The sequence below is a fragment of the Medicago sativa genome, chromosome 3 (genome assembly GCF_051527215.1).
Source record: "Medicago sativa cultivar Bolivia chromosome 3, Bolivia_mono, whole genome shotgun sequence".
Taxonomy (NCBI): Eukaryota; Viridiplantae; Streptophyta; class Magnoliopsida; order Fabales; family Fabaceae; genus Medicago; species Medicago sativa.
Genome location: NC_140751.1, coordinates 78,261,535 through 78,289,341, shown reverse-complemented (window position 1 = coordinate 78,289,341; position 27,807 = coordinate 78,261,535). Strand labels below are relative to the sequence as shown.

General features: G+C 36.0%; 2 protein-coding genes across 4 annotated transcripts; one reads left to right on the top strand and one right to left on the bottom strand.

Annotated features, from left to right (window-relative positions):
• The first annotated feature begins 541 nt into the window (after positions 1-541).
• LOC146940516 (ribonuclease 3-like protein 3) lies at positions 542-26,343 on the top strand. Of its 3 annotated transcripts, XM_085754216.1 has the most exons (4): positions 542-1,234; positions 20,348-20,494; positions 25,535-25,898; positions 25,986-26,343. In XM_085754216.1, the coding sequence occupies exons 1-4, from the start codon at positions 815-817 to the stop codon at positions 26,102-26,104; spliced, it is 1,050 nt and encodes a 349-aa protein (XP_085610342.1). In that variant the 5' UTR covers positions 542-814; the 3' UTR covers positions 26,105-26,343. The 3 variants fall into 3 exon arrangements, with proteins under 3 accessions (XP_085610342.1, XP_085610343.1, XP_085610341.1); XM_085754215.1 differs by having other exon boundaries at positions 551-1,234; positions 25,535-26,343; XM_085754217.1 differs by lacking the exon at positions 20,348-20,494 and having other exon boundaries at positions 547-1,234; positions 25,535-26,343.
• Positions 8,415-15,643, bottom strand: LOC146940517 (uncharacterized). The gene has a single exon (XM_085754213.1). It carries the CDS (start codon positions 13,867-13,869, stop codon positions 8,422-8,424), a length of 5,448 nt encoding a protein of 1,815 aa, XP_085610339.1. The 5' UTR covers positions 13,870-15,643; the 3' UTR covers positions 8,415-8,421.
• Positions 26,344-27,807: the final 1,464 nt, after the last annotated feature.

Here is a 27,807-nt window from a genome sequence, read left to right as displayed (position 1 = left end):
TAAAAAGTAAAGTATTATTTAATATTAGTAAAGTATTATTTAATATTAAATTGTTTAAAATACTACATATAGGAAAATGAATGCTTGATCTAATAGAAGAGTCAGATTCTCACAATTCTCACAATATAGTGAACTGAAGTTAGAATATATTAGAGAAAAACATCATAAATAAAAATACAACATAGCGAGTATGAGAAATAAAATAAATTGTCCGGTAAATATAACTCGGTTGTAAGTTTCATATATATTGAAATGCAGAGATTGAGATTTGAACTTCGACTAACCACTTCTCCACGTAGAAAAAAAGAAAAAAAATAAATTATAAAAGATAGATCTAAAAGAAACCTACGTATGTTGACAATGAGGTTCTCCACTTGCATAATTTATAAAATTATTCCTAATATTCTTATCATCACAAAAAAAAAAAAAAAAAAAACTCCTCATATATATTCTTAACTGATAAGAGAAGTTTATTAATAAATCTATGAAAAAATATATCTCATTTGAACTGTGTATCTTGTAAGGGCCGGGCCTGCTTGTTCTCATCCCTCGTGACACTTACGCCAATCATCACATTTTAAAGTTTTATTTGTATGAATCTTCTTTAAGATGTTTGAGAAGCCATGCCGGCCCCTATTAGTTTTTTTATTACTACTTACTTTGGAAGTTCAAGCTCACAAATTAGAGCACAAAGAAGAACTTCTCCACTTAACCACACCACCAAATCACACCACAACCGTACACCACTGAAGTTGAAGTTCACAACAAAGACAAAAAAGAACTTCTCCTCTTAATCACACCACAACTGCACACCATGGAAGCTCAAGCACACAAAGAGGAAGAACACTCTCATAAACAAGGACAAGAAGAAGTACACATGAAGGAAAGTGATTCTCCGCCTCCTTCTCCACCACCACCACCACCATCGCTGCATGAAGTGGAAGCAATTCTAGAATACAAATTTAAGAACATACTATTACTAGAAGAGGCTTTCACTCACTGTACTTACGGTGCTGAGAATGGCTTATCTTATGATCGTTTGGAATATGTAGGTGATTCAGTTCTTAACGTAATGATAACAAAGGAACAGTTTCATGCATATCCAACGCTATCACCAGGTCACTTGACCCGTTTACGTGCAGCAAATGTGGACACTGAAAAACTTGCACGTGTAGCCATCAAATATGGTTTACATCGTTATTTGCGACACAAAAAGCCACTGCTTGGAGACCAAGTAAGCTCTCTCTCTCTCATGTTATTTACTTGCAAAAAAATTTGTTACTTTTGGCAGAAAATATTCAAAGTAAAAAATAAATTGGCCAGTGGTGACACCAAATAATTAATATAACTTTGCTTAGTTTCAAGATTTAATCAAGAGCTCAAATATTAACGTTCTAATTATCTAAACTTTTTTTTAGTAATCTAATATATCATTGCTTACAAGAGAATTGAGAGAAGAAGGAAGAGATTATTGTTGTAAGCTATGTGTATTCATTGTATTATGAAAGTAGTTACAACATTGCCTTTATATAGGACTTATTCACTTGCTTAGTAAGAAATCTAATCATACTAACAAACTTAGCTAGATCGCCTAACTAACTTGTAACAAACTACTAACCATGTTTTAATAAAATAAAAACTTGAATTAAAACTAACAAATTCAAGTTTGCATTCCGCTCCAAAACATTAGGAATAGCAAGATTCGACCTCGTTGGAATACGATCTAATAGTAACCTCCAAGAAAACGCCACAACTTTTGATGGAGCCGGACTTCTTCAAATTATAGGAAAACCCTTTTCTCCAAACAATTCAAAATTCCTTCAATGACCATCAACTTCTCAATAACTTTATAAGTTGAGCTATCCGAAAAATCTCCACCTTCTCCCGGCCTCCAAATCCAAGCATCCTCCACCCCATTAAAACTCCCAATGGTCGCTAGTAGAGTATCAATTTTCTCACATTCCCACACAAATGTTGTTCTCATCCAAAGGAGCCTCCACGTGCCCCATCCATCCCATTCTCCCAAAGCTTGGCCACCTTAGCATTCTTTTGGGTTGAAACTGAAAAAAGCCTCGGGAACATTGCATAAAGAGGCAAATTTCCCACCCAAATATCCTTCCAAAAACTAGTCTAATATTCATTTCCTACTTTCCTTATAACCTCTTCATTAAACCAATTTGACCCCACTACCACCTCTAAAGACATCAAATCATTCTATCATCTTGACGCCCACCAAGGCCAATTAACCTCCCCCACCTCCACCAAATTCCCAATACTGTCCCCATATTTCTCTTTTAGCACCTTCTTCCATAAAGTCTCAAACCCAACGCTGGTAACTCCGATAATATTGGACAATCCGGTAGCACTACCTCAAGATTAAAACTTGTTTTGCTTTTCTTGAGTTTCTGCCACTACACTAACTTCCTTCTCCACTCCTTGGGTACCTCTCTTCTTTCGTCCTCCTTTTCCTTCTAGTTGTCTCCACTGTTTTCTTTCCTTCACCCATTGCATCTAGATTTAAACATTTTTTGTCAATGATTTCTTGTACTGTATGATGACATTATGTCATTACTATGTTTGTAGACACTTTCCATGTAATTTTTAGGGTTATTCATCAAGATTAGCAAGCTAAAAGCACTTAAAAATGAAGATTTCAGGCTGCCAGCAAAAGTCAAAATCGGGCCTCGATTTATTGAGTTCGGGCGCCGATTTCCAAGCAGCAGGAAGGCATCCACTTACTGGAAAAATCGGGCCCCGACCCTCCTGGTTCGGGCGCCGATTTGGCTGTTCCAGAACACGAATTTTCGGCCTTCGGGGGCCGATTTTTGGCACTCGGGGGCCGATTTTAAGCTTCTTATAAATAGAAAAGAGGTGTTTCTCACAAAGGAGTTCACGTTTTTGGAGATAAAAAGACATAGAAACTCAAGGAAAGGGATTTTTGGAGCACTATTGGAGGAGATTCATCAAGAAGAGTTCATGAATTGTTCTTGTAATCTCTCTTTCACTCTTTCTTTTTGTTTAGCTGCTATGTGTAACTAAATCCTAATCCTCCATTGTTGGAGATGAGTAACCCTAGATGAACATGATTGTTATTTGACCTAATTTTATTTATTGATGAATTTCATTGAATTGCTTCTTTTATCTCTGTTCTTAATGCTTTTATTGATTGGCCATCTATAAATTGAATTACGGTTTATATTGTGATACGGAAGTGGAATTTATAAACGCTTGAGATAAGAAATCTTTGCCTTTGTAATCTAGGAATAGATACAAACCCTTGGAACCAATTATGAATCCTTGTTCGTTCATGCTTGATTCTAATCTTAAAATTCACTAAGGAATTAGGTGTTTATTTTAGAGTCAACGTTTCTGTCACTAAGGAATTAGGGCACGAATTTTATAGAGGATTCGGTAGCAATTAAGTGAGTCAATTCAATGATGAGAATTAGGTTAATAACGTGAAATAAGTTATCTAGTAAAACTCATCTCCAACATTTTTCTCTTTATTAATTTGAACCATCTCTATATTGTTCAATTTCAATTATTGCACTAAAAACCAACTTCGTAACCTTTTGTTCGATTAAGTCTAAATACAATTCAATAGTATAACGCGATCCTCGAGTTCGACACTCGGTCTTACCGTTTTATTTTACTACTTGAACGATTTCGTACACTTGCGAAATACGCCATCAAGTTTTTGGCGCCGTTGCCGAGGACTGCCAAATCACTGTTGAATCAAAAACTTGATGGCGTATTTCGCAAGTGTACGAAATCGTTCAAGTAGTAAAATAAAACGGTAAGACCGAGTGTCGAACTCGAGGATCGCGTTATACTATTGAATTGTATTTAGACTTAATCGAACAAAAGGTTACGAAGTTGGTTTTTAGTGCAATAATTGAAATTGAACAATATAGAGATGGTTCAAATTAATAAAGAGAAAAGTGTTGGAGATGAGTTTTACTAGATGACTTATTTCACGTTATTAACCTAATTCTCATCATTGAATTGACTCACTTAATTGCTACCGAATCCTCTATAAAATTCGTGCCCTAATTCCTTAGTGACAGAAACGTTGACTCTAAAATAAACACCTAATTCCTTAGTGAATTTTAAGATTAGAATCAAGCATGAACGAACAAGGATTCATAATTGGTTCCAAGGGTTTGTATCTATTCCTAGATTACAAAGGCAAAGATTTCTTATCTCAAGCGTTTATAAATTCCACTTCCGTATCACAATATAAACCGTAATTCAATTTATAGATGGCCAATCAATAAAAGCATTAAGAACAGAGATAAGAGAAGCAATTCAATGAAATTCATCAATAAATAAAATTAGGTCAAATAACAATCATGTTCATCTAGGGTTACTCATCTCCAACAATGGAGGATTAGGATTTAGTTACACATAGCAGCTAAACAAAAAGAAAGAGTGAAAGAGAGATTACAAGAACAATTCATGAACTCTTCTTGATGAATCTCCTCCAATAGTGCTCCAAAAATCCCTTTCCTTGAGTTTCTATGTCTTTTTATCTCCAAAAACGTGAACTCCTTTGTGAGAAACACCTCTTTTCTATTTATAAGAAGCTTAAAATCGGCCCCCGAGTGCCTAAAATCGGCCCCCGAAGGCCGAAAATTCGTGTTCTGGAACAGCCAAATCGGCGCCCGAACCAGGAGGGTCGAGGCCCGATTTTTCCAGTAAGTGGATGCCTTCCTGCTGCTTGGAAATCGGCGCCCGAACTCAATAAATCGGGGCCCGATTTTGACTTTTGCTGGCAGCCTGAAATCTTCATTTTTAAGTGCTTTTAGCTTCCTAATCTTGATGAATAACCCTAAAAATTACATGGAAGGTGTCTACAAACATAGTAATGACATAATGTCATCACAACCCCAAACTTGCATCGTTGCTTGTCCTCAAGGAACACACCAAAAATGAAAAATAACAGTAAAATAACACTTACTCCACCAAGGGTCATGTCAAAAGTTCACTCCTTTGTTAGCAATTGATTAGCTATCTTGCTTGGCAACACATCCAATCCACAACTTCTCGCAACAATATTGAAACAAGGTTCACACAGTCGACATGCAAACTACTATATTACCAAGACTTGAAAAGTTTCTAAGCATCAATCAAAGTCAATATCATGCACACACTTTTAAGGACTTTTTCGGTTATAACGGGGCTTAGGTTTGAGGTGGGATAATTTGGAAAGTAGGCTTAAGAAAAATGACTTGGAGTTAAGCATCATCCTACGGTTCTAAAAATTAAAAACAATACCACAACAAAATTCAGGGACTAGAGATCATTAACATTGAATAATAAAAAAAAAACTGATCACTTGTTGTCTTTATGCATATTCTCTTTTTTTTTTGAGCTGAATTTTTAATGTTTCAGCTTATTTTTTTGACATGTTTTTTTTTTTATAGGACAACACAAGATGATCTTCAATTCTCTAGTACCCCTACCCCAAACTTAGAGTGTTGCTAGTTCCATGAGCAACCCCAAACTTAAATTTTTGTATCATTGAAACACAAATTATGCCTAACTCCAACCAAATTATTGGGACAATCCTATGGTCTCTAGGCTTGTAATGTGGTTCGTCACCGAAACAAGGGGTCTAATCCTAATGGCTCAACTTGGCTTAAACAAAGGAATAATTCAATATAAACTCAGGTTGGCTTCAAAGGCTCAAGGTACAAGCAATTTGCCTTCGTGTGCACACAATATAACCAATCAATAGCAGAGAAAAATCGAAAGCCCTAGAAATAGCATTCACATGGAAACACTCATATTTGTAAAAATTGAAAAATAAAATTTGGCTATGACCTTACAAGTTGAGGTTTCTGGAAGTTGTGGCTATCTAAGCATTTCGTCCGGCAGTACACTTCCCATTGAAAGATCCAATCAAGCAACCACCTCCTTTGAACTTTTGACAAACCATTGGCAGAATCTTTGTTACTAAACTGGTACATTTCAAGAAAAGTGAGTTCATCAATAATAAACAAACGCAGATGCATCACAAAATAGGGGACTAAACCATAAGTACCAAGACACTACTCAAGTTCTACTCCATACTACAGTTCATACTAATGAAAATAACAAAACAAAACAAAACAAAAACAAATACTGAAAACGATAAAAATAGTAAATATCTGGGCTAGACAAGGTGCCCAAATCACTGATGTGCTCCGGATGACCCTCCTGGTCCTGAAGGTGGAAATGGATAGTAGAGAGGCTGTGAGTCTGCACCCGGATTCCTCTCAGCTTGAATCCTGAAGTACTCCGTTCTAATTCGCTCCTCTGCTCTGAGTCCCCGCCGCCTCTCCTCAGCAAAATAGTTCTCCATCTCAAGTGGACTAGCAAACCTGTCATAAGCATTAGTCCTTGCATTAGCATCCTGACGGTAGAGCTCAGCTGCCTCATAGAAGGGCTGAGGGAATGCTGGTGGGGGCATCCTATCTCGAGAAGAAATGTCCTGAGCCCAGTTGGCCATGGCATATGTATACTCCATGAAATAGGGTGGAAGACTCTGCTGCTGTATCTGAGGTGGTGGCACCTGTGGTGGAGGCACCTGTGGGATGTGATCTTGTTCCATAGCCTGATGCTCGTCTGCCTCCCTAAGCTTCCGATCATAGTTCTCCTGCTCTCTCTCAAAACCTTCTAGCACAGAGTCTGATATAGGCCTCAAAGACTTCACATATACATCAGTGGGTTCAACTGGAACCTGAGCTTCCTGACACAATCTGTTAATCAAACAACAATGTCCCAGAGTATTTTTATCAGTACCAATTAGATTCCGCAAACTATCAATCATCAACTGAGCAACATCTATCTCTTCATCAGCTATCAATGCCAACAAAATAATCACTCGGTCTCTTAACATCTCAGCCGTCGACGAAGTTTGCTCAATGACCGTCAAAATAAATGACGCCCATGCCTTGTACTCCGGTAGCAAATCGACAGTGTTAATCCTCTGAGGTCTATCCAAACTTCCTATCCACCCCTTTCCATCTCTCATAAGCCCCTCAAGCAGACTATCCCAGCCGGTGCGACCTCGGAAAGTATCACATACCTGCTTCCGATACACAACATCACATTTCTCCACATCCCTCAGCCCAAGCACTCGCTTAATATCCCTCTTCTGATAACCAACCCTCTTCCCTCTCACATAAGTGTAACCATTTTTATGAACAAATGCATTTGCCAAGAATTCTAAGGCAATGCTCGAATTACTCTCCTCGGTCACCATGTTCACAATTCCTTCCCACTTTCTAGCTTCAATTTGCCACACAAAAACAGGGTGTTTTTCTAACTTATCCATAGCAATACCCCTTTCTTTGTTGAAACCCCTCTTCTTTATCAAATTATACCTTTCCTCTGCAATCTCCGAAACAAACCTTTGGTATGGTGGTTGAATGGGTGGTTGAGGTTGTGGTGGGCTAGGTGGTTGTTGAGAAGAGGTTCCGGTAGCTCTTTTACCTCTACTTCTCTTTTTGGTGGGTTCTTGGGTTTGGTTCTTATTTTTGGCCATGGTTGTTGTTGTGTTTGATAATGGGTATGTGAATTTGGGGGTAAAATGAGGGTTTGTTGAAATTGAAGAGTTTTGGGTTAAAATTGATGGTTAAGGTTTGTGGGTTGGATTGTTGATAATGATTTGTGATGGATTTGTGGTTTATGTATGATTTGTGAAGGTTATGGGTAGTGGGTTGTGGTGTGTTTGATGAGGGTTTATGAATTTGTGAGGTTAAAGATGAGGATGTGTGGGTTTGTGAATGGTTTATGAATGTTGGAGATGAAGTTTAGAGATGGTGGGTGAAGATTTTGATATAGATTTGTGGTTTTTGGGTTGTTGTTGATTATGAAGAAGAAGATGGAATGAAGATGTTGAGTTTCTAAAGAGATTTTGGCATGGTAACATTAAGTTTGGACTTTGAGAAGAAGAGTGTTGGAGTGTTGGTTTTATGGGACAAGAAGCAAAATCGGCCAGCAATGCATATGAGTCGGCCGCCGATTTGGTTGGGATCGGGCTGGCTTGGCTTTGAAGAGGAAAATCGGGCGCCGATTTTAAGGTATCGGGAGCCGATTTTTACAGAGGCTCCAAGCCTCCTTGCTTCGTGAAATCGGGCCCCGAGTTGGTTGAGGTCGGGCGCCGATTTGTTACTTTTTTTTTTTTATAAGACTGTACAAAAATTGATGAAAAATATATTTTTGGTGTCAAAAATTGGTCACAAGTTGTGAAAAACGACTACCGATTTTTGACATTTTCAAAAGGAAATTTCTGAATTTTTTTTGAGTGGGACTTAAAATCTGTAGTGCCCACATTTTTGCAAAGATAACGAAAAGAAAAATATACCTACGATGGGTTGCCTCCCATCAAGCGCTGGTTTAACGTCCTAAGCTTGACGGTCCACTTTTCTTTCTTCAAGTGGGTTGTAACGAGATGGACTCCCTTGAACGCTCTGACTCTCCCCCATAGTATGGTTTGAGTCTTTGTCCATTGACCTTGAAGGTCTTGTCAGAATCGAGGTGTTGTACCTCAATAGCACCGTACGGATAAACTTTCGCCACTTTGAATGGCCCGGACCACCTTGATTTCAGCTTTCCAGGGAACAACTTCAACCTGGAATTAAAAAGTAAAACAAGTTGCCCTTCTCTAAACTCCCTAGTTTGAATCTTTTTGTCATGCCATTTCTTTGTTTTTTCTTTATAAATTTTGGCATTCTCGTAGGCATAGTTCCGAAATTCATCCAACTCATGGAGTTGAAGAATTGTAGACTCACCTGCTTTAAAAAGATCAAAATTAAGGAGCTTAGTTGCCCACAAAGCCTTGTGTTCGAGCTCTAAGGGCAAATGACAGGATTTTCCATAAACAATTTGAAAAGGGGACATACCTATAGGTGTTTTGAAGGCAGTCCTATATGCCCATAAGGCGTCATCAAGCTTAAGAGACCAATCCTTTCGGGACGAGTTCACAGTTTTTTCTAAAATTTGCTTGATTTGCCTATTGGACACTTCTACTTGTCCACTAGTCTGAGGATGGTAGGGTGTGGCAATCCGATGATGCACATTGTACTTTTTCAACAACGCCTCCATCTTTCGATTGAGGAAGTGGGTGCCTTCATCACTAATTAGAGCTCTAGGAACCCCAAAGCGTGAAAAAATGTTTTTCTTGAGGAAGGCAACCACTACTTGAGCATCATTGGTTTGTGTGGCAATTGCTTCCACCCACTTAGAAACATAGTCCACTGCCACCAAAATGTACATCTTTGAGTATGAGGACGGGAATGGTCCCATGAAGTCAATTCCCCACACATCAAAGATTTCCACTTCTAACACAGGATTTTGTGGCATCTCGTTTCTTTTTGAAATATTTCCTGTGCGTTGGCAGCGGTCACATTTCTTAACATAGGTGAAAGCATCTTTAAAAAGAGTAGGCCAAAACAGGCCTGACTGAAGGACCTTTGCAGCAGTCCTATCCCCACTAAAGTGTCCCCCATAGCTGGAGTCATGGCAGTGCCATAACACCTTTTCTTGTTCATCTTCGGGGACACACCTTCTTAACAAACCATCAACCCCCCTTTTGTACAAAAATGGTTCATCCCACACATATGACTTGCAGTCATGTAGGAATTTCTTACGTTGTTGGGAGTTAAAGTCAAGAGGAATAATCTTACCCACCATGTAGTTCGCATAGTCCGCGAACCAAGGCATCATCGTAACAGCTAAGATGTGCTCATCAGCAAAGAGGTCTTTGATAGGCCTCTTCTCCTCCGTTTCATCCATCTTCTCCAGGCGAGAAAGATGGTCAGCCACCGTGTTCTCCGATCCTTTCTTGTCACGGATCTCTAAGTCAAATTCCTGCAATAACAGTATCCACCTAAGAAGCCTTGGCTTAGATTCCTGCTTAGAAAACAAATACCTCAGTGCAGCATGGTCAGTGTAAACGATAACTTTAGACCCTAACAAGTAAGATCTAAATTTATCAAAAGCATAAACAACAGCCAGAAGTTCTTTTTCAGTGGTGGCATAATTCAGTTGTGCCGGATTCAGAACATGACTTGCATAATAAATTACATGCAACAATTTATCTTTTCTCTGACCAAGCACTGCCCCAACAGCTATGTCACTTGCATCACACATAATTTCAAAAGGTAGTGACCAATCAGGTGCAATGACAATAGGGGCAGTGATCAATTTTTGCTTCAAAGTATTAAAAGCATTCAGACACTCATCATTGAATTGGAAAGGAATGTCTTTGACAAGCAGGTTAGTAAGGGGTTTTGCTATTTTTGAAAAATCTTTGATAAACCTCCTATAAAAACCTGCATGGCCTAAAAAGCTTCGAATGCCTTTCTCATTAGTGGGAGGAGGGAGTTTTTCAATTACTTCAATTTTTGCTTGGTCAACCTCTATCCCCTTGTGGGAGATTCGGTGACCCAAAACAATTCCCTCTCTCACCATGAAATGGCATTTTTCCCAGTTTAGGACTAAATTAGCTTTTTGACACCTTTCCAATACAAGAGATAAATTATGCAAACAATTATCAAAAGAAGAGCCAAAGACAGAGAAATCGTCCATAAAAACTTCGATATGTTTTTCAAGCATATCGGAGAATATGGACATAACACACCTTTGAAACGTGGCAGGGGCATTGCATAGCTCGAATGGCATCCTCCTGTAAGCAAATATCCCATAAGGACATGTGAAAGCAGTTTTCTCTTGATCTTCAGGTGCCACCGCAATCTGATTATACCCGGAGTAACCGTCCAAGAAGCAGTAGTACTCATGACCCGCTAACCTCTCAAGCATTTGATCAATGAAAGGTAGTGGGAAGTGATCCTTCCTGGTTGCAGTGTTCAGCCTTCTGTAGTCAATACAAACTCTCCACCCGGTGACTGTACGTGTTGGGATCAGCTCATTCTTCTCATTTGTAACCACGGTAGTCCCACCCTTTTTAGGAACAACTTGGACGGGACTCACCCACGAACTGTCAGAAATGGGATAAATGATACCAGCTTCAAGTAACTTCACCACCTCCTTTCTAATCACCTCTTTCATGGCTGGATTTAGTCTTCGTTGTGGCTGCACCACCGGCTTGAAGTTATCCTCCATCAATATTTTATGCATGCAGAAAGTAGGACTTATGCCTTTCAAATCCTCAATAGACCATCCCAAAGCACCCTTGTACATTCTAAGCACCCTCAACAATTTTTCTTCTTCAAGTTTGCTCAAGTTAGAACTAATGATGGCTGGGTACTTCTCTTTCTCACCAAGGAACACATACTTCAAGTGAGAAGGTAGTTGTTTGAGTTCAACTATTGGTGCTTCTTTTGATTTCTCCACAACTTCGTTTTGAGGATGAAGTTCCTCCCACCTAGTAGGGGTGCGACGGTTGTGGGATGGAGAGGCCTCCAACATAGCTAAGACTTCACCTTCTTTAGGATCCTCACTTTCTTGTGCAATTTCCGGTGGCAAGCTTAAGACTCTTTCAAGTGGTAGGGCTGGTATCTCTTTTTGGAGTTTTTCTTTCACAAAGGATTTGATCATGTCGACCCTATAGCATTTTTCTTTCTCTTCGGGGTGCTTCATAGCCTTAAGAACATTCAACTTCACCACCTCATCAAAAAATTTCAAAGTTAAAGTGCCATCTTCCATGTCAATTAAACACCTTCCGGTTTGCAAGAACGGTCTCCCTAGTATCAAAGGAATATCATCATCTTCTTCCATCTCAAGAACGACAAAATCTACCGGGAAGATGAATTTATCAACTTTCACAAGAACATCTTCAACTATGCCATAGGGAAATTTGTAAGACTTATCTGCAAACTGTAGAGTCATCCTTGTGTCTCTTACTCTTCCAATGCCCAACTTCTTATAAATAGACAAAGGCATCAAGCTCACACTAGCTCCAAGATCAATCAATGCCTTCTTAAAAGTTCTATCTCCAATGGTACAAGGAATCGTAACACTACCAGGATCTTTTAGCTTCCTTGGGATTTTTCTTTGTAAAACAGCACTACATTGCTCGGTGAGCATCACATCTTCATCATCAATTGTTCTCTTCCTTGAAAGGATGTCCTTCATGAATTTTGCATATGAAGGCATTTGTTGGAGAGCTTCAGCAAATGGGATGTTGATTTGTAGCTTTTTGAACATCTCGATGAATTTTGCAAAGCACTTCTCATCTTTTTCTCTCTTCAACCTTTGAGGATACGGCAGCTTGATTTGTGGCTTTGGAAGATCATCGTTCTTTTTCTTTTCTGGCTCTTCGACAACATGAGTATCAACAGTATCATGCACCTCAAGCTCCACTTCAATTAGTTCAGGAGATGAGTCACCTTCATCATGTTTAGCTTGAGATGATAGTGATTCATCCTTTTTCATGCTTCTTGTGGTAACCATGTTCACATTTTCATGATCCCTTGGATTGATTACAGTGTTGCTTGGAAGGGTTCCTGGAGCTCGTTGATTGAGTTGTTGAGCAATTTGACCAACTTGAGTTTCAAGATTTTTGATTGAAGCCCTTGTATTCTTTTGAGCCTCTCTGGTTTCTTGAGCCAAGGAATTCATGTTGGTAGCCATTGCTTCAATTGCTAACTCCCAATCCGCCTTCTTCGGTGCTTGGTTTGATGAACCTCCTTGATAACCCCCTTGTTGTTGATTTTGGGAACCACCTTGTTGATTTTTCCAAGAGAAATTTGGATGGTTCCTCCAGCCTGGATTATATGTATTTGCAAAAGGGTTATTTCTAACCTGGTTCCCTTGACTGCTGAGGTAGTTCACCATCTCCACTTGGGTTGCATCCATGGGCACATCACAATGCATAGTGAAATGAGGGCCAGCACACCAATCACATTTGACAGTGTTCATTTGATTCACCGGAGCAACTTGGGGTTGAATTAAGTTAAGTGCTGCCATTTTCTTTGACACTTCAGTAGCTACTGCATCTTGAATCTGCTTACCAGTTAGTATGCTTTGAGCATTTTTGAGCTCAAGTTGATTCAGATCTATGAGTCCTCCCCTTGTACCACCGGTTCTATCATACATCTCCATTTGTTCATTAAGTGCAACAGCTTCAATGATTTTGATTATTTGAGAGGCGGTTTTGAAATTGATGGAACCACCGGAAGCTGTGTCGAGAACTTGTCTAGTAGCCAGACGTAGACCATTACAAAACATCTGCATTTGAACCGTAGTATCAAAGTTGTGCTCGGGACATGCTGAGATTAACTTCTTGTACCTTTTATAAGCTTCTCCCAAGGACTCTCCCTCTTTCTGTTGGAAGCTGGAAATGTCTTGACGCCTCCTCACAAATAGAGCTGTAGGAAAGAATTGCTCCAAGAACTTATCTTCCATCTCATTCCAAGTTGTTATGCTACCAGCCGGTAAGGAGTCAAACCACTCATATGCATCATCAGTTAAAGTGAACGGGAACAGTCTCAATCTTTTTGCTTCCTCAGAGTGCCCTTGTACCTTAGCTGTCTCACAAAGTATCAAGAAACTCTTCAAGTGCTTGTTGGCATCTTCATTGTACTTCCCCGCATACTGATTCTCCTTCAACTCCCGCAACAGACCGGGATTGATCTCAAACTTGTTTACCGTCACAGGCTGATTAGTGATGGTCAGCCTGTTTCGGTTTCTGTCTCGGGCCCCATAGTCTCCTAGAAGTCTTTCTTCAGGTTGGGGCTGTGGCTGTGGCCCTGGTCCCTCCGCCATCTCTTCGTCTAACTGCTCGTCCGTGTCAACCTCTACTCCGCTGGTCCCTTCCTTTTCTCGAAGTTTTCGGAGTTTTGTTTCTTTCCGGATTGCTCGGCAGTACTTTTCAACTTCTGGAATAAAGGTAAGTTCAGCTGAGGGCTGGCCTCGCATACAAGGTTAGACAATGAGTGAGTACTAATTTTAAAAACAAAAATAAAAACAATAATTTTGTTGCAGAGCAAAAAATTTCAATTAAGAAAATAAAATTCAACAGTGATTTGGCAGTCCCCGGCAACGGCGCCAAAAACTTGATGGCGTATTTCGCAAGTGTACGAAATCGTTCAAGTAGTAAAATAAAACGGTAAGACCGAGTGTCGAACTCGAGGATCGCGTTATACTATTGAATTGTATTTAGACTTAATCGAACAAAAGGTTACGAAGTTGGTTTTTAGTGCAATAATTGAAATTGAACAATATAGAGATGGTTCAAATTAATAAAGAGAAAAGTGTTGGAGATGAGTTTTACTAGATGACTTATTTCACGTTATTAACCTAATTCTCATCATTGAATTGACTCACTTAATTGCTACCGAATCCTCTATAAAATTCGTGCCCTAATTCCTTAGTGACAGAAACGTTGACTCTAAAATAAACACCTAATTCCTTAGTGAATTTTAAGATTAGAATCAAGCATGAACGAACAAGGATTCATAATTGGTTCCAAGGGTTTGTATCTATTCCTAGATTACAAAGGCAAAGATTTCTTATCTCAAGCGTTTATAAATTCCACTTCCGTATCACAATATAAACCGTAATTCAATTTATAGATGGCCAATCAATAAAAGCATTAAGAACAGAGATAAGAGAAGCAATTCAATGAAATTCATCAATAAATAAAATTAGGTCAAATAACAATCATGTTCATCTAGGGTTACTCATCTCCAACAATGGAGGATTAGGATTTAGTTACACATAGCAGCTAAACAAAAAGAAAGAGTGAAAGAGAGATTACAAGAACAATTCATGAACTCTTCTTGATGAATCTCCTCCAATAGTGCTCCAAAAATCCCTTTCCTTGAGTTTCTATGTCTTTTTATCTCCAAAAACGTGAACTCCTTTGTGAGAAACACCTCTTTTCTATTTATAAGAAGCTTAAAATCGGCCCCCGAGTGCCTAAAATCGGCCCCCGAAGGCCGAAAATTCGTGTTCTGGAACAGCCAAATCGGCGCCCGAACCAGGAGGGTCGGGGCCCGATTTTTCCAGTAAGTGGATGCCTTCCTGCTGCTTGGAAATCGGCGCCCGAACTCAATAAATCGGGGCCCGATTTTGACTTTTGCTGGCAGCCTGAAATCTTCATTTTTAAGTGCTTTTAGCTTCCTAATCTTGATGAATAACCCTAAAAATTACATGGAAAGTGTCTACAAACATAGTAATGACATAATGTCATCACAACCCCAAACTTGCATCGTTGCTTGTCCTCAAGGAACACACCAAAAATGAAAAATAACAGTAAAATAACACTTACTCCACCAAGGGTCATGTCAAAAGTTCACTCCTTTGTTAGCAATTGATTAGCTATCTTGCTTGGCAACACATCCAATCCACAACTTCTCGCAACAATATTGAAACAAGGTTCACACAGTCGACATGCAAACTACTATATTACCAAGACTTGAAAAGTTTCTAAGCATCAATCAAAGTCAATATCATGCACACACTTTTAAGGACTTTTTTGGTTATAACGGGGCTTAGGTTTGAGGTGGGATAATTTGGAAAGTAGGCTTAAGAAAAATGACTTGGAGTTAAGCATCATCCTACGGTTCTAAAAATTAAAAACAATACCACAACAAAATTCAGGGACTAGAGATCATTAACATTGAATAATAAAAAAAACTGATCACTTGTTGTCTTTATGCATATTCTCTTTTTTTTTAGCTGAATTTTTAATGTTTCAGCTTATTTTTTTGACATGTTTTTTTTTTATAGGACAACACAAGATGATCTTCAATTCTCTAGTACCTCTAAGTAACAAATCGGCGCCCGACCTCAACCAACTCGGGGCCCGATTTCACGAAGCAAGGAGGCTTGGAGCCTCTGTAAAAATCGGCTCCCGATACCTTAAAATCGGCGCCCGATTTTCCTCTTCAAAGCCAAGCCAGCCCGATCCCAACCAAATCGGCGGCCGACTCATATGCATTGCTGGCCGATTTTGCTTCTTGTCCCATAAAACCAACACTCCAACACTCTTCTTCTCAAAGTCCAAACTTAATGTTACCATGCCAAAATCTCTTTAGAAACTCAACATCTTCATTCCATCTTCTTCTTCATAATCAACAACAACCCAAAAACCACAAATCTATATCAAAATCTTCACCCACCATCTCTAAACTTCATCTCCAACATTCATAAACCATTCACAAACCCACACATCCTCATCTTTAACCTCACAAATTCATAAACCCTCATCAAACACACCACAACCCACTACCCATAACCTTCACAAATCATACATAAACCACAAATCCATCACAAATCATTATCAACAATCCAACCCACAAACCTTAACCATCAATTTTAACCCAAAACTCTTCAATTTCAACAAACCCTCATTTTACCCCCAAATTCACATACCCATTATCAAACACAACAACAACCATGGCCAAAAATAAGAACCAAACCCAAGAACCCACCAAAAAGAGAAGTAGAGGTAAAAGAGCTACCGGAACCTCTTCTCAACAACCACCTAGCCCACCACAACCTCAACCACCCATTCAACCACCATACCAAAGGTTTGTTTCGGAGATTGCAGAGGAAAGGTATAATTTGATAAAGAAGAGGGGTTTCAACAAAGAAAGGGGTATTGCTATGGATAAGTTAGAAAAACACCCTGTTTTTGTGTGGCAAATTGAAGCTAGAAAGTGGGAAGGAATTGTGAACATGGTGACCGAGGAGAGTAATTCGAGCATTGCCTTAGAATTCTTGGCAAATGCATTTGTTCATAAAAATGGTTACACTTATGTGAGAGGGAAGAGGGTTGGTTATCAGAAGAGGGATATTAAGCGAGTGCTTGGGCTGAGGGATGTGGAGAAATGTGATGTTGTGTATCGGAAGCAGGTATGTGATACTTTCCGAGGTCGCACCGGCTGGGATAGTCTGCTTGAGGGGCTTATGAGAGATGGAAAGGGGTGGATAGGAAGTTTGGATAGACCTCAGAGGATTAACACTGTCGATTTGCTACCAGAGTACAAGGCATGGGCGTCATTTATTTTGACGGTCATTGAGCAAACTTCGTCGACGGCTGAGATGTTAAGAGACCGAGTGATTATTTTGTTGGCATTGATAGCTGATGAAGAGATAGATGTTGCTCAGTTGATGATTGATAGTTTGCGGAATCTAATTGGTACTGATAAAAATACTCTGGGACATTGTTGTTTGATTAACAGATTGTGTCAGGAAGCTCAGGTTCCAGTTGAACCCACTGATGTATATGTGAAGTCTTTGAGGCCTATATCAGACTCTGTGCTAGAAGGTTTTGAGAGAGAGCAGGAGAACTATGATCGGGAGATAGGATGCCCCCACCAGCATTCCCTCAGCCCTTCTATGAGGCAGCTGAGCTCTACCGTCAGGATGCTAATGCAAGGACTAATGCTTATGACAGGTTTGCTAGTCCACTTGAGATGGAGAACTATTTTGCTGAGGAGAGGCGGCGGGGACTCAGAGCAGAGGAGCGAATTAGAACGGAGTACTTCAGGATTCAAGCTGAGAGGAATCCGGGTGCAGACTCACAGCCTCTCTACTATCCATTTCCACCTTCAGGACCAGGAGGGTCATCCGGAGCACATCAGTGATTTGGGCACCTTGTCTAGCCCAGATATTTACTATTTTTATCGTTTTCAGTATTTGTTTTTGTTTTGTTTTGTTATTTTCATTAGTATGAACTGTAGTATGGAGTAGAACTTGAGTAGTGTCTTGGTACTTATGGTTTAGTCCCCTATTTTGTGATGCATCTGCGTTTGTTTATTATTGATGAACTCACTTTTCTTGAAATGTACCAGTTTAGTAACAAAGATTCTGCCAATGGTTTGTCAAAAGTTCAAAGGAGGTGGTTGCTTGATTGGATCTTTCAATGGGAAGTGTACTGCCGGACGAAATGCTTAGATAGCCACAACTTCCAGAAACCTCAACTTGTAAGGTCATAGCCAAATTTTATTTTTCAATTTTTACAAATATGAGTGTTTCCATGTGAATGCTATTTCTAGGGCTTTCGATTTTTCTCTGCTATTGATTGGTTATATTGTGTGCACACGAAGGCAAATTGCTTGTACCTTGAGCCTTTGAAGCCAACCTGAGTTTATATTGAATTATTCCTTTGTTTAAGCCAAGTTGAGCCATTAGGATTAGACCCCTTGTTTCGGTGACGAACCACATTACAAGCCTAGAGACCATAGGATTGTCCCAATAATTTGGTTGGAGTTAGGCATAATTTGTGTTTCAATGATACAAAAATTTAAGTTTGGGGTTGCTCATGGAACTAGCAACACTCTAAGTTTGGGGTAGGGGTACTAGAGAATTGAAGATCATCTTGTGTTGTCCTATAAAAAAAAACATGTCAAAAAAATAAGCTGAAACATTAAAAATTCAGCTCAAAAAAAAAGAGAATATGCATAAAGACAACAAGTGATCAGTTTTTTTTTATTATTCAATGTTAATGATCTCTAGTCCCTGAATTTTGTTGTGGTATTGTTTTTAATTTTTAGAACCGTAGGATGATGCTTAACTCCAAGTCATTTTTCTTAAGCCTACTTTCCAAATTATCCCACCTCAAACCTAAGCCCCGTTATAACCGAAAAAGTCCTTAAAAGTGTGTGCATGATATTGACTTTGATTGATGCTTAGAAACTTTTCAAGTCTTGGTAATATAGTAGTTTGCATGTCGACTGTGTGAACCTTGTTTCAATATTGTTGCGAGAAGTTGTGGATTGGATGTGTTGCCAAGCAAGATAGCTAATCAATTGCTAACAAAGGAGTGAACTTTTGACATGACCCTTGGTGGAGTAAGTGTTATTTTACTGTTATTTTTCATTTTTGGTGTGTTCCTTGAGGACAAGCAACGATGCAAGTTTGGGGTTGTGATGACATTATGTCATTACTATGTTTGTAGACACTTTCCATGTAATTTTTAGGGTTATTCATCAAGATTAGGAAGCTAAAAGCACTTAAAAATGAAGATTTGAGGCTGCCAGCAAAAGTCAAAATCGGGCCCCGATTTATTGAGTTCGGGCGCCGATTTCCAAGCAGCAGGAAGGCATCCACTTACTGGAAAAATCGGGCCCCGACCCTCCTGGTTCGGGCGCCGATTTGGCTGTTCCAGAACACGAATTTTCGGCCTTCGGGGGCCGATTTTAGGCACTCGGGGGCCGATTTTAAGCTTCTTATAAATAGAAAAGAGGTGTTTCTCACAAAGGAGTTCACGTTTTTGGAGATAAAAAGACATAGAAACTCAAGGAAAGGGATTTTTGGAGCACTATTGGAGGAGATTCATCAAGAAGAGTTCATGAATTGTTCTTGTAATCTCTCTTTCACTCTTTCTTTTTGTTTAGCTGCTATGTGTAACTAAATCCTAATCCTCCATTGTTGGAGATGAGTAACCCTAGATGAACATGATTGTTATTTGACCTAATTTTATTTATTGATGAATTTCATTGAATTGCTTCTCTTATCTCTGTTCTTAATGCTTTTATTGATTGGCCATCTATAAATTGAATTACGGTTTATATTGTGATACGGAAGTGGAATTTATAAACGCTTGAGATAAGAAATCTTTGCCTTTGTAATCTAGGAATAGATACAAACCCTTGGAACCAATTATGAATCCTTGTTCGTTCATGCTTGATTCTAATCTTAAAATTCACTAAGGAATTAGGTGTTTATTTTAGAGTCAACGTTTCTGTCACTAAGGAATTAGGGCACGAATTTTATAGAGGATTCGGTAGCAATTAAGTGAGTCAATTCAATGATGAGAATTAGGTTAATAACGTGAAATAAGTCATCTAGTAAAACTCATCTCCAACACTTTTCTCTTTATTAATTTGAACCATCTCTATATTGTTCAATTTCAATTATTGCACTAAAAACCAACTTCGTAACCTTTTGTTCGATTAAGTCTAAATACAATTCAATAGTATAACGCGATCCTCGAGTTCGACACTCGGTCTTACCGTTTTATTTTACTACTTGAACGATTTCGTACACTTGCGAAATACGCCATCACTGTAGTACTCTCTCCAATTACATTTATAAGCAAAAAAACAATTTTTAGGTTCATTGAATAATTCATGTATCTGATCAATAAATGTGACCAAATACATTAATTATTCAATAAACCTAAAAAGTTGTGTCTTACTTATAAATGTGATCGGAGAGAGTACTTAGTTTGTCATTTTGCATGCCCTCTCCCATATTTTTCAGCTAAAAATTGAGTTTTTGTTTCGCAAAAAGAATTGTATATATTATTGTAAGAAATTACATTTGACTATGAAGAAAATGACAAGGTTGCGTGTAGATTTTATTTTTTTGAATTGAACTGTGAAATTTAACAACGAATTGAAATAATGATTTCTTTTTTTTAATTTTGGATAATTTGATACAGATTCAAGAATTTATTAAAGAGGTAGCTGAATATCCTTTACATTCCAATGGACTAATCGACGTTCCTAAAATTTTAGCTGATATTGTCGAGGCAACCATCGGTGCAATCTTCGTTGATTGTGGCTCATCCATCGAAACTGTGTGGAAGGTACTCATTCATTTTTCACTTTTTTTGAAAAAATATTCATTTTTCATTTAAAAAAAGTCATCAAATGTATTTTCTTTTTTGACAAATCAAAAATATATTTTTATAAAATTATACAAACGCATGTTTACATGATTTTATATGGATACCATCTATAAGTGCCCTTGAAGTGCCTTAAAATGGGCTTGCAGTACCTCTAACACTCCCTTAATAAAAAATTATTTGCTTATAATGATAAAAGTTTAAGGATTTAGCCATGGATCATTAGATACAAATTATAGCATATCATCACTAACAAATAAGGAACAAGAAATTGTGTACCTTGTAGATTTAGGATTCATGAAGGATGGCTCTCAGAGGGATGACTACCCTCATTCCATTTAGCACCATAATGTTCAGAATAGAATTAACCGTCTGATGGGATGACGTTTAAATGGCTAAACGGCTGAGGGCAGGGACCTCTCATTGGGCTTAGCTAAATGGTCCAACCCATCACGGTCCATTTAGAAAGAATAGCTCAATCACACATATTCATCAACTAATTAGTGCTTAACACAATAGACCATAATTTATATTATGACATTAACTTATAATAATTGATTATTGTCAATCCATAATTAATTAATTAAATAATTAATCCAACAATCTCCCACTTGGATGACAATACTCAATTACTAAAAGAATAAAAAATTTCACTTGTCATAAAGAATTTAAATTTTAAAATTATATGTATGGTCAAAGCACTAATCATTCAAAAGAGAAGTAAGCTTTAATGCTGCAGAAATTGAATCCGATAGGGAAAACAAATCATACAGATCAAAGACTCACTTTACTAACAAATGATGAATTTATAGTGACACTTTGAATTAAAAGAATGTGTCATTAAAGAATGGCCCAAGCATTTTAAAAAATGCTTTAACAAACTCCCACTAACCCAAAATATCATAGACTTAATCAAATCATTATGAGTTACAATACTCGTACATACAAGTCTATGGTTAGTGGTTCTGCCAATAAGTTTTCAATTTTATAAAAGTCATATATCCACATAGGTATAATAATAGTAATTACTTATAGGGATAGCCTATTAAGAGAGTGTAATTACATTTAATCAAAATCGATAAATGTTCTACGACATTCAATTAATCCAAGTTTTAGCAAAAAAAATGTGACTATGAAAATCCATAAGAAAATAGGAAATTCAAGAATCTCCAAATTGGATCAACATAGACACTTAGTTTAAAGAAAATAAAATGTGGATTAATGTGGCCACTAGAATGTCAATAATGAATGAACATTTATGATTATCTCAGTTTATAAGTACTTCAAGAACACAATATCATACTCGATAGGAGTATTGATATTATATATTGTACTTATTATTTATGACCTCATAAAATGTGGAATGTTGGTAAAAGAGAAGCACAATATATATTTGCATGCTAAGAGGTTATTGTGCATATTCCAACAAAATTGACTTAAGCATCTAATTATGATGCTTATTGAGATTAAAAGAATTTTAATATATATCTTAATATATTAGAATGAGACTATGTTTAAAGTCTCTTAGGCTATGCCATATTTTATAGTGTGCACAAGAGTATATGGCAATGACGAGAATAATATTGTGTACACATTTCTCTTGATCTCACATATATATATAAACAAGAGTGAGATTTCTCATTTGAGCTCATAATATATAGTGTTGTGTACACACTCCCACTGATCCCACATATATATATAAAAAGAGTAAGTGGGATTCTCATTAGTGATCACTGATATATAGAAATATTTTAATAATGTAATATTCAATTCGACAGCGGGATACTTGAGTGCAAGATTACCAACATAAGTGGTTATATAATGTTAAATAATAGACTTTAATGAACTCAACCACATATTTTGCACATGTGTATAGCAGAATCATTAACACAAGTGGTAACTCAATGATAGTATGAAACCCTATGTATATATAATTTATTAATGGCAGATATTATTAAGAATTGGGTTTCGTAGTTAACCACATATTCTGCATTTAGAATTAAGGAGAATGTAAATTTTCATTTAAGAATTTTATAACACAACATCTCCTTTTTTCACAATTAAAATTCCAAAGAATTTTATAAATATAGTAACCTTTATATGACAGAGTATGATGATTATATAAAAAGTTTTATCATCATACGAGTGAGATTAAGTCTCTAGTATTATAAATAGGATATGAGACTCATATGAGTGAGATTTAGTCTCTAAAATTATAAAATAGGATATGAGACTCTATATACAATTTTAGTAACTCACTCAAAATTCAAGTGCTACAATTATAATTTCACACATTTGAGAAAAGATTAGGTTACAAGCAGCGGAAATGCATGAGACTTATATTTTATTATTATTGAGGATATAAGAGAAAATAGTCATAACCTTCCAATATTAAAGAATAGCTATAATATAAAATATGTCAAAATATAATAAAATTAAATATCTCAAATATACCATTTATAATTATTTAGAATAGTAGTTTAAATAAATTTTTATCAATTGAGTTGTTAAGAATTTTGGGATTTTGACATATTGCTTTTACAGAGTTTACATTGATATGAAATAATATGGAAGTGTATAATAATTTATGAGAAAATAATATAACTAATATCCTCAATATAAGTCTCTACATTAATTTTATATCTAAAGGTATAAAATAAATAAATATATTTGTTTATGAGATATAGTTAATTGACATGTAGAATTTTCCTCGCTTGTTAAAGAATTATATGTTCTCCACTTGGTGAGAATGATAGTTAAACTAAAAAGGTATTTTTCTTACCCGTAAAAGGATGATTATGTTAAGTAATGTCATACCGATCACGTTACACAATACATAGCAAGGTAGTAAGGATTCTCCCACTTGATAGAGAATAGATAATGATAGTTGAATTAAAAAGTTTGAAAGATACTTTAAATAAAATATTCAACTATTTCTCTATCACAAAATGATATGTTAAGTAACGTCACACCGATAGGGTATGTCCGTCACTCACATAACAAAGGGATAATAGCAATCCAAAATAATATTTATATATACAAAAATAACATTTAAGTAGAAATTTAATTCAAAATTAGAATAATATTGGATTGCAAAATTTATATAGTTTTCTACATGTCTTTTAATAGAGTAACTTACTTATTGTAATCTCATTCGAGATGTTAAGGATAATAAGTAAGAACTATATCATCACAATGTACAATTCTTATGTCTCAAAAAATTTAAATATTGATAGGGTACTCTAATTATATTTGACATAAGTATAAAAATTAAGGTACATTGAATAATAGCAATTATATTAATAACAACACACCGATAGGGTATGACTGTCACAAATATAATGCTAATCTATTTAACAAAATTTGCATAATTGTATCCACGATAGGTGAGATTACAGTTACACAAATCAATAAAGTTTATGCTTAAGAGAATATGATAAAATGATATCATGCATAAACAATTGTACTTAATTTACTCGACTTCGTCCATATTCAAATAATAGAATGACATGCTTAACAATATTTTAAATTAGCATATCATAAATATGACTTTAGAATTTCTTTTATATGAAGTAATAAAATAACAAAAGTTATTATTTGGAATACAAGTGTGTCAAATAGTTTTCTAATTTATCCAGAATAGAACTCTTAGAATAAAATTTTAAATACTCCCACTATAAACTAGAATTAGAATATAAATACAAAAGGAGTATTATAGTAAATTATTTGCTTATAATGATAAAAGTTTAAGGATTTAGCCATGGATCATTAGATACAAATTATAGCATATCATCACTAACAAATAAGGAACAAGAAATTGTGTACCTTGTAGATTTAGGATTCATGAAGGATGGCTCTCAGAAGGATGAGAGGGATGACTACCCTCATTCCGTTTAGCACCATAATGTTCAGAATAGAATTAACCGTTTGATGGGATGACGTTTAAATGGCTAAACGGCTGAGGGCATGGACCTTTCATTGGGCTTAGCTAAATGGTCCAACCCATCACGGTCCATTTAGAAAGAATAGCTCAATCACACATATTCATCAACTAATTAGTGCTTAACACAATAGACCATAATTTATATTATGACATTAACTTATAATAATTGATTATTGTCAATCCATAATTGATTAATTAAATAATTAATCCAACATATAAAACAACAATATATATGAGTAAAACATTATTGTTTTAAATATTTCTACGTATTATCTTAAGACCTCGTATAAATTAGTGTACAATTGTTATTTCGTAAAGACTTAATTGCACTTCTTTTTAGAACTTAGTTACACTTTTATAGTCTTTCATACATCTCAATTTGTTCGATTTGAGTCTAAAGAGTTACAATCAATGCAATCCGTTTTAATTATAGGTATTATAGGTTAACTGTTAATGGTATAAAATAATTTTTTTAAATATGTTTAAAAAGTAGTATATCTAGCTATATGGGATACTCTATTGAACCACTGAATAAACCATGACTACGATATATTGCAAAAATGATCAACTTGTGCGTGTATCTACATAAAATGATTTTTTACTCATGTAACCAAAACTATTTAATTCTAATGATGAGATTTTTTATGCCGTTCAAAAGAATAATATATAATGTGATTTTATGTACATATATATATATATATATATATATATATATATATATATATATATATATATATATATATATATATATATATATATCTTCTTCTTTCGAAAAAAAGAATGTACATATATTATAATCATAATATATGACAAATAGTAAAACTTAAGACTTGCATACACATAATAGTAGTAATAATATGACATTTTCTCCTGATATTTTCATTATTTTTTTGTTGCCATCCTGATATGTTCATTATGTATGTAGAAATATTGCACTTTCTCTTATTTTATTTACATTTATATAACATAATATAACTTTTTTGAAACAAACATTTTATTTTATTTGTTTATATTCATTAATTCTTTTTTTATTTTAATTTTTATATTTATCTGTACAGTTTTTTAAAAAGCTACTCGAACCTGTAATTGATCCACACACTATTCAAAGGCATCCCAGCGCAGAGCTTAATGAATTTTGTCAGAAGAAAGGTCTCAAGTTGCAATTCAGAGATTTGAGGAAAGTGTCTGAGATAGTTGAAGTCCTTATAGATGAGGAATTGGTTGGAAGTGGCAAATGTGGCTCTAAGAAAGAAATTGCACATAATAGGGCAGCAAAAAATGCTTTGGAAAATATGAAGAAAAAAATTGGTATAAGTACATCTACAAAAGATGATGCTACCGAAGATTTAGATTCTCCTCCTAGATGCAATGGAGGTCCAGATGCTATCGAAGATTTAAGTTCCCCATCTAAATGTAATGGAGGTCCAGATGCTACCGAAGATTTAGGTTCCCCTCCTAAGTGTAATGGAGGTACAGATGCTACTGAAGGTTCAAATAAGTGCAATGGAGGTCCAGATGCTCCCGAAGATTTAAGTTTCCTTCCTAAGTACAACATAGGTTCAGATGCTATCGAACATTTAGGTTCCTCAACTAAGTGCAATGGAGGTTCAGATTCTAATGAAGATTGATGTTTATGTTAATAGTTGATTAGGGTATTTATTTGTTTGGTTATCACTTAATAGTGAGTTTATGCAATATGAAAGATTCTTGGGTGCGCCCCAATCAAGAATTTCTCATGCAGTATTCATAACTAGAACAATCAATTATATATATTTCTTTTTTTTTTTTGGTCAGCAATTATATATATTTCTAAGTTGTTACATTGCGCCTATCTTTTAATATATTGTCCTTTTGATGTTTTTAGAAACGTTATATTTTAATTATTTTTTTATTTTTTTAACAAGTCAAAATGGAATATCACCAAGAGTGGTTCATCTCGCATAAGGTGTGCAAAAGAGAACCAATCGCCAAAATTACTGTTAATTATTTTCTTACATTATGTTTTAATTATGTGTTCATTTTATTTTATTTTTACACGCATGTCTTTTAATATTTCCTTGCATGTTTTTAAAAGCTTATTGGAACCTTATGATGACTGATCTTAAAACTGCTATGGAAATTTGGGCATACAGCTTCTTAAAATTGCGGAGAAATAGGCATTGCAACGCTAGTATATTGATAACTAGAAATCAGAACCAAACAGGCTATTACAAGATACGTCCGACGTTAATATTGTGAAACAAGTACAACTAACATTTTCTTCTAATATATTAATCTTCAAGTTTGTTTTTTGTGTTGCTTAGTTAAAAGCCTTTTGTGAGGCATTTACTATGGTCTTTTTATAGGCAAAAACCATGGATTTTATCAAGTCATTATACAAAGGATTACATCTATGTCATTAAAATGATTGAAGATAATGCGAGTGGTTTACGTGTATTTCATTATTTATTTAATGTCCCAGGTTAATGTGTTATGTCATACGTCGTCTAGTTTTCGTTGTCAACATGTTTCTCGTTAATTTAGTCAAGTGATTGGCCGTGTCAAGTATGGTCTCAGTCAATCAGTTCCTTTAAAAATGTTTAACTTAGTTTCGGATTTTCTTTAGTCAAGTGGTTGGTTGTGCCAAATATGATCTCAGTCAGTCAGCTTCTTTAAAGATGTTTAACTTAGTTACAGATTTTATGCCTTTGCACATTTCAGGAGATTAAGCTTGTATTTCTTTTCCTAAAGATTTCTAATTTGCTTTGATCATTTGACTCCTTTTGTTATAAAAAAAAAAAAAATAGTAGTGGAAAATAAAGTGTTTAAGAATCAATATATTGCTTAAAATAGGCCGGGTATATATACAACATCTTGTAAAGTTCACAAAAAATAAATATAGAGACTAAAAACTATAGAAGCGTACTACTATAAAATAAAATAAAACTTCTGCTTATCCCCCTTCTACCTATGTCTCTGCATAAGGTGAAGTGTAATATGTACCGTAAAGCAAAGTGTCTACATAAGGCAAAGAGATTGATCTTGAATATGGAGTGAACAATTGAATTCATGTTCTTTATGTCGCAAATTCATGTGGTTCAAGGTAAAATTCCAAAAATCTTCCACACATTATACCTGTTTTTTTTTATAGTGGCCGAGGTTTGAACCCCGAACCTTACATATTTTATGCATTGTCCCAACCAACTGAGTTAAGCTCACGAGGACACACATTATACCTGTTTAATTTTGCCTATTGATTTCTAGAAAATTTATTCACTTAATTCCAATATATATATATATATATATATAGTGCTGTCTCTCTCTCTCTCTCTTCCCATTTTTGAAATTTAAC

What these genes read in the sequence shown, in the direction of transcription:
- LOC146940516 (XM_085754215.1), top strand. Translation starts at nt 815, where the DNA reads ATGGAAGCTCAAGCACACAAAGAGGAAGAACACTCTCATAAACAAGGA. An exon ending in AGCCACTGCTTGGAGACCAA is followed by an intron (nt 1,235 to 20,347) that starts GTAAGCTCTCTC and finishes AATTTGATACAG; the next exon opens with ATTCAAGAATTTATTAAAGA. An exon ending in CCATCGAAACTGTGTGGAAG is followed by an intron (nt 20,495 to 25,534) that starts GTACTCATTCAT and finishes TTATCTGTACAG; the next exon opens with TTTTTTAAAAAGCTACTCGA.
- LOC146940517 (XM_085754213.1), bottom strand. Translation starts at nt 13,869, where the DNA reads ATGCGAGGCCAGCCCTCAGCTGAACTTACCTTTATTCCAGAAGTTGAA.